This window comes from Contarinia nasturtii, unplaced genomic scaffold (genome assembly GCF_009176525.2).
Source record: "Contarinia nasturtii isolate CC-2019 unplaced genomic scaffold, AAFC_CNas_1.1 Cnas_scaffold_493, whole genome shotgun sequence".
NCBI lineage: Eukaryota > Metazoa > Arthropoda > Insecta > Diptera > Cecidomyiidae > Contarinia > Contarinia nasturtii.
In genome coordinates, this window is record NW_022197846.1 from 3,347,069 (window position 1) to 3,354,815 (window position 7,747).

The following is a 7,747-nucleotide window of genomic DNA, read 5'->3' on the forward strand; positions in this document are numbered from 1 at the left end:
AACACAAAACCATTTGACAAGAAAATTAAACAATTGTTTTAACAACACAAATATTGTAACAATTACAATGTGCCGTTGAATGAAGAAGAGCTGCCAATGAGAAGCAAACGAAAGAGCTTTATAAACGCGTGCACACATTTTTCATTAAGAAATCACTGAAAACTCTCATGTTGTGCGAACCAAATGCGAATGGTAGCGAAAGGAATTGTGTGCATGCGTGTGTATGTGTGTGTGTGTGTGCGCGAGGAAAGCGAGTTAATTTAAGTTCTCGGAAATTTGTGGCTTTTTCAATAAATTTAATATTTGATGTAAAGTTTTGTCGACGAAATGCTTGTGTATTAACAACCGTTTTTCGATGCGCTTGGCTGTATTTGATGTAATTCCAACCAACTCACGACGAAGCAACGCCCCGACGATAAAATCTGTTTATTGCATCTAGCAAACTGTGTTGTGTTTACTTTGTTTGTCGGGAAATTTGTGTCAGTATTTTTCTTAATACTCAATTTTGATTTTCTTGTTTTACAATTTATCGTATTGAGCGTGCATCGCTACGCATCGTAACAGATCATACAGTCGACATTGATGGTGATATTTGTGTTTGGACATTATTCCAAAATACACTGCTTAACTTTGTATAAATAATTTGGCAAAATCGTCTGGATTCATCATTTATTCAACAAGGCCTATATGGAAATGATGCTATGCGAACAACATTTCTATATGAAAACTTTTGAACGATTGAAAACTTTGCCGTTTCAAATTCAATAAATCGCCTGTAAGCGAGACAAGATGTATAAACGCTTTTGATTCAGTTTATTGCATTCGCGCGGTTCTTGATTGAATTGAGAGAGATAAAAAACAGAGAGAAAATTGACATATTCAATGCCATTATGGATGTATGTGCATGATGATTTTAGTTCATCTGTTTTTTGCCAATGGGCTAAAACCATACATATATGCAGTGATATCGTTGTCAACATCATCAATTGTATGGCATTGCATCGAAGGTGTTGTTACTGGTTGGCATTGTTTAATTTCTAATAATGTTTGAAAATAAATGGAATGATTTTGAATCTAAACTGTGTAAATTAACCTGACTGGCTGGCTGCATTGTGACTTCGAAAATTCATTTTTGCAAATTGTAAATCACAATGCAAAACAAGCGTATTTAAATGAATGTTGAATCCCGCACGCACGCGCCCTCAAAAGACAGAAAGATTGAGTGTATTGCAATGGAATGCATATGGAATATACGGGTAAAGTATGCTGATTACATTGCAATTGGCTGATATCAAAGTTCGTCCATTGCGTGTGTCAAGCACAAAGTATGCCTCTCTTTCTCTCTCCCTCTATAAATACATAAACCCACATATATGTGCGGATAGGATTTCAAACTGTTTAATCAAAGTCGCAGTAGCGCACACTGTGATTTTGTGTGTGAAGTGCTGCTTCATATCACTACAAAATGGCATAGTATTGTATCGTGAAAATGGATTAAAATTGGCGAAATGAGTGAATAAAAGTGATGATAATTGTCGCGATTACACATTCATGTAACGTTCGCAACGTATTCTTTGCCATGATTATTGTTTGAAATTGGTTGTTGTTTAGCTGTTTTGTCATTGCTAATATAATGGTGTGGTTAAGCGCTGCCTCACTTTAATAGGAATTTTGTGTAGTTTGCGAAGAGTGTGCACATCACGCGGGACTTTTTGATTCCGAACACTTTTTTAACCGTTGTATTTGCGAGAATGCGAATACTCTTCTCATTTCGCCTGAGAACAATTCGTTGTGAGTATGCACGTAAAATTTACAATGCAATTATATTTACGGGCGCTGTTCGAATTTGTATTTAATTTATAACTGAATGATGTTTTGTGCCAGATGCACGAATGAAATAGACAAATAGACACAACGGAATCGAGAGAGGTAAAGACCAAAGAATGGTCGCGTTCTTTTTCACTGCATAGCCACAGACTCGAACCGATTTTTCTAGTTTTTTTTTTAAACGCATAGAGCACACACATTGTCTATTTGAAATTACGAACCACCACTACTAACACCAGCACAACATAAAATCGTACATGTGTCCAGTGGTGATTTTATGTGCATATTAGATTGAAAATTACAGTCAATGCAATAATGCCTTTTTGTCCTTAGGTGAAGTTTGTGCTTTGTTCCAGTTGCCATTCTTCTTCCACACGTGTTCATCATCTTTTTTCACTTTTTCTTACGTTACTTCGATTTAATTTATTCGGTTGGAAGGAGTTCCAGTGCAAACGTGCTTGAATAGCGGCAAAATGCAGTTGATTGTTTTCTGTTTTTTTTCTTACCTCTATTCGTTCATTCGGTTCAATTTATGTGCATAGTCGTAAAATTACAAGAAACGTAGATAAATTGTTCATAGTTTCACGGACATTTTTTTAAAAATTGGGTGGTAGAAGATTCATTCCGGTTTGTGCGGTTTGTCATTGACGATGGCTGCATGTGTGAAATGCTCATTCAACTAATGCATTTATGCCATTTCTTTATCCCGCACTCTCATTCTCTCTCATTGCATCGCACTCTTTCTCCGCAAAATATCGAGCACTGTGCTCTGACTTCTGATTGAAATATTTACAGTTTTCCATGGCATCCCGGTTTCTTTTAAAGCTATACACTTAATTTGCGATATATATATATATATATATATCAGATTCAGTGTTTGTGTAAAACCATATGAAAATGTCACTGTCTTCCAGTGCAGCAAAAATATATGTATGCAATTCGTTGTTCCATCGCTTGTGGGCCAATGCAAACTTAGAACTTTTCTCGTAAATCGCACAACGCAGCTCATAACATATGCAGTTAATTATCTGTCTTGACCGAAACGAAACGAATGATTTATATATCGTAACATATTGTTATATATCGTACAGTTCACGTTAAAATACGTGTTATTTCGAGGAAATTCACCTTAAGATGCGTTTGTATATCAAACGCAAGAACAAAAAAGCAATTTTGACGCACGGGTGATATACTCTATGCACGAGAAAAAAAAATACATTTTTTTTTTATTGAATTATATTGCCGGTTTATTAGAATTTTATGAACAATAAAAAAAAAGTTACGTCCAAGGCTTCTTCGTTGCATTTTGCAATATTTTAAATCATCTTGAACATCTTGTTTGATATATGAATAATAGCCAATTTTGTTTCTCTTTCACCCGCCTCCTCTCTGAATAAGTATTATTAATTAACTGTCTGCCGTTCTTCAAAATTGTTTTAAATGATTTGTTGAATATGTCATAAATTAGTTGTTAGTTAGTATCACTAATTGGACACAATTATAATTGGACGATTTTGTGATGCAAATGATGAAAGCGTCGATAAATTCACTATCATTCAATATGGATATATTTTTAAAAAATATTTTATGCAATGAAATCGGAGGGGGTCAAAACAAACAGACACATATTGCCGGCAAATTGAAGTTAAACACCGCATGATTGAATTTCATTTAAGTTCATTTCCTTTTTCTTCGACTTTTTATTGCAATTTTATGTTTAAGTTTTCATTGCCGCTCAGAACTAACTGTTTTTACGACATTTTCTTGTTCGGTTGCTCGCTACGAGCGTTCTCTCACACATGGAATATAAAAACGAAACGTTTTTTATTTTTCAAATTGTGCATCATCAAACAAACCTGTGCCGATAGCGTTGAAATGCGTTTGGGGCTTTGAATCATACACAGACACAGAAACACATACACGATTTGATTTGTTGGAATTTTAATTTCTTCCGAAAACAGCGATGGATATGTGCGCATCAGCCGAAAAAAAGTGAATTTCAAAGTGGAAAAATGATGTTATGCGTGAAATGTATTAACCCGGCCTGTCGTGCCGTGCGACACTCCGAGACTATGTTCTTCTTTTGATTCATGCATGTTTCACATTGATGACATCTGATGCAATGTCATAGAAGCGCGCGTGCACACACGCTCACTACCATAAGCTTAACTCACCGCAGGCCGTGCACTGATTATTATTGCTGGAAAAATTAATATTAATAAAAAAAATATAAGAACCCGACGACGACGACGAATGGAAATGACAGTAACAAACAAATGTTGAAGTCGTACAGTTGAATATTTTGCATACTAATTAACATCTTTGTGGCGCTCTTTAATATTTATTATGTTCTTCGTCAACTTGACTTGACTTATAAGTACACTGTGGTTGCTTTAATCTCCGATTCAGTCGCCTTCGTTGTTGTCGTTGTCATAGTTTTTTTTTGTCTTTTGTTCCAACTTCATCATCGTTTTATTTCATTTCATTTTTTTTTTCTGTCTCTCTTGAGTGTGTGTTGTTCTTACAAACATTATTGTCGTAATTTGTCTCTCTGGTGTTTTTCATTTTCTTTCTTCGTCATAAATTCTTAGATGATATTCGTTTGTGCATCTCAACTGGCGATGTAATATGTGCCGTCGCGTTTGCCAACTTGGCCGAGATGGAAGCATATTTTGCGATTTGCCATTTGATTTTCATTCTATGTTCTTTGTGTGATTGCACACGCATGGCGCGCTCACATGCCAAAACGCATCCAAACTAATAAAGTGAGCGCAATGTGCGAGTGGTCGTTTTGCCGTTGTCAAACTATTGTTTGGCCTCGACAACGCCTAGCACTAGAAGAATTTCGTAAATACTTTCGCTCAACTTGCCGTAGATAATACGCGATCGACTAAATGCATATTATTCTGTCATTTTCTTTATGTGCATACAGATTTGTTTCTTCATTTCTATTTGCGTTTTGTTTTACATATAACTTCTTTCTTTTTTTCTCTTGCTTGCTTTCGTTCATTTTTGTCGTACAAGAGATATTTATAGCAAGCACACTTGAATTTGTATGCAAAGCTTCTCTTTTATTCTGCTGTCGCGAGTAATAATCTTCATTTTTTTTGCTGGCAATGCTGACGCTGATGCTGGTTGCTTATTCGATTTCCATTTCAAGCGCACTAAATTCAGTGTGTATTTATTTCATTCCGTCGAAACTGAAAGCAAAAACATCACACAAAATCAAAAGCAGGACAAGAAATACACAAGGAAAACGCAAAACGAACGAAAGAATAAAATTACACGAAAAAAACACAAACACACAGTGAAAGAAAACCAGAACACCGGGAAGTAGAAATTGTGCGGCAGCAGCTCTCACGGAAAATGGCACGGGATTCGCAATAGAAAAAAGTGTGTGTGAGAGAGAGAGAAAGATGGAATGGCGAAGAAAAAAATGAAGCGATTAATGTTGAAAAATGTTGCCATACAATAGTTGCATTTATTTTTGAAGTGCATGGATATTTTTCGCTTCCGATTTTTCACTAGAACTTCTTTTTTTTTTTTGAAAAATTCGCTATTTTTTACATTCCTTTTGTTCTACCAATCCACTCGAGAACCAAATGCTTGCGAATGAGCGGAGAAAAAAGTAAAAAAAAGAAGAAGAAACATACAAACGATACCGCGCGTCCAAATGAAAGTATGCCGTTGAAATACGGAAAAATAATGGTGGAATTAATTCGAGCGAAGTGATTCACGGTATGAGTGGATGGGTACTTATGCACTTGATTTCCAACGCAATTAGTAGTTTTTGTTGTTGCCATTGCACTGCAGCTCTCTCTCTCTCTCTGCAGCTTTCATTACTTTGCGAACAGAAAAGAGATGACAAAAGACAACGACAAATGAAATAAGAAAATAGAACGCACGCTAAACGATTATTCGATTGCATTTCATTTCCGATTTCATTTTTCTCCCATTCTGTCCATCCCGATGACATTGACGATATTTCCGTGCGGCTCCAAAAGATATATATACTTCATATCAGACAGATGCAACGGCATCACGCCCAAACAATGAACGAAAAACTTAACTTTTCAATTACATTCTTCAACGAGTACTAGTTCGAAAACGAAACTCAAGCGAAACGGGAGATGAATCGATGAAAATGGAAAATTATCTGTCGCACAGTAAATAGTATTTATTTTCAGTATGGTTTGATTCTTCTCGTTTACATTCGATTTCGCCGTCTCACTCTCGATTTGCATCGAATTGCACAAAGTGGAAACTAATACGCAATCATAAATCCACATAAATCATATCATAAATTGCGATTTAATTAATTGTTTTATTTGTTTTTATTGTATGCACACGATATTCATTTTGTATTTGATTATTCTCTTGTTCCTTGTTTTCAGGTTCCGATTGGCCGTTGTATATTGGATTAGCAGTGGTTGGTGCAATTTGTGTTGCATTAGGCGCCGGTTTGGCACGTGGTCGGAAAGGAAGACGCTTGCCGCCATACAGTATCGCACGTACAGGTAAAAAAACAAAACACAATTATTTAAAAACCGTTCGGTCAACCGATGTACGCTTGCTGCTAAAGCGTGCGTCACCATCGATTCAACAACAGAAACAAAATATAAATAAATGAATGCTGAAGCGAAGCGCCCACAATAAAATCCAGAACATTCACACACTTTGTTTTCTTTTGATATGGCGGCAAAAAATAAACAATTGAAACAATATCGTCAATCCATAAGCATTAACGAGACATATACTGTGAAATTATAATATATACACACGTATGAACGTAACGTCGCATGTTTGATGACGGATCGCTCGGGAAATACCATTAGCAATAATGACATTGATTTTCAATTCATAATCATATACACACAAACACAATCGAACTGACATTTGTTTGCGTGGTTCAGTCTCACGTCGTGTCACCGACACAATTGCATTGACTTTGAAATCGTTTTCATTTAAATGTCGTATGCATACGATTTTGTATTTATGCATAAACAATCACAGCCAAGAGAAAAATTGACCCGACACATTTTTCTAAAAAACACATAACTAAATAAGAAACCATTTGCCACACGGATGATGGCATTCGTTAGCAAAAACCGAAATAAAATGATAATAGCCAACTTATGTTACTATGTGCGATATTGCACTCACATGTAAAGCGAGCCCATCACATGTTGGGGCGTAAGATAATTGCATGCCATGGAAAATGGTGTGAGAATATGCTATCTGAGACCATTCAACCGAATCTGAATCGGCAATCCGGAACATTTTGTGATATAAAACAAAACGATTTTTCATTGTTTATTTCATCATCCACATCCACTTTCACATAATCTATCGGCGACTGAAGAGAAAGAGAAGAAGAGAGAGAAAAAAAATGTTGGCTGAGATTTGGTTGTTTCACGTCATGAATAACATGATCAGCGATAGCAATAAATAAGCGCCATAATCTTTCGTATCGTTTTTACATTCGCCTGTGAAAAAATTATGTATAAATGACAGAATATCACAAGCGAAAAAAAAACCAAAACGAAAAAAAACGAAATGTATACAATAATAATACAGAAAACGAAAGAAAAACAATAAAGTATCGTCTTGAACACATAAATTAAAACAAAGCAAATGATGATGACGACGACAACGGAAAAAGTAAAGAACGTCTTCGTTTTTCCCGTCGAAAAAACAAGTAATTGAAATGAACGGAAAAGAAGCGATTGCAGCCGTTTTGTGAATTTGCTCTTTCAACCGCTGAATATGTATGGTTTCAAGTGTAAGAAAATGCAAAAGAAGAGCAGAAGTCATTGTGCACGCACATTTGTGCCGACATTTACGATGTAATGCATTCAAAGAGATCAAGAATGAACAAAAAAAAAAAAAAAAAAAAAAAAAAAAAAAAAAAAAAAAAAAA

General features: G+C 35.6%; 1 protein-coding gene across 1 annotated transcript in view; it reads left to right on the forward strand.

Moving 5' to 3' along the window:
* LOC116339332 (netrin receptor unc-5) overlaps window positions 1–7,747 on the forward strand; it is a 52,169-nt gene that overhangs the window by 23,172 nt on the left and 21,250 nt on the right. The window contains exon 7 of the mRNA XM_031765153.1: window positions 6,222–6,344. Coding sequence (XP_031621013.1) covers window positions 6,222–6,344 — 123 coding nt within the window. The remainder of the gene's footprint in view (window positions 1–6,221; window positions 6,345–7,747) is intronic.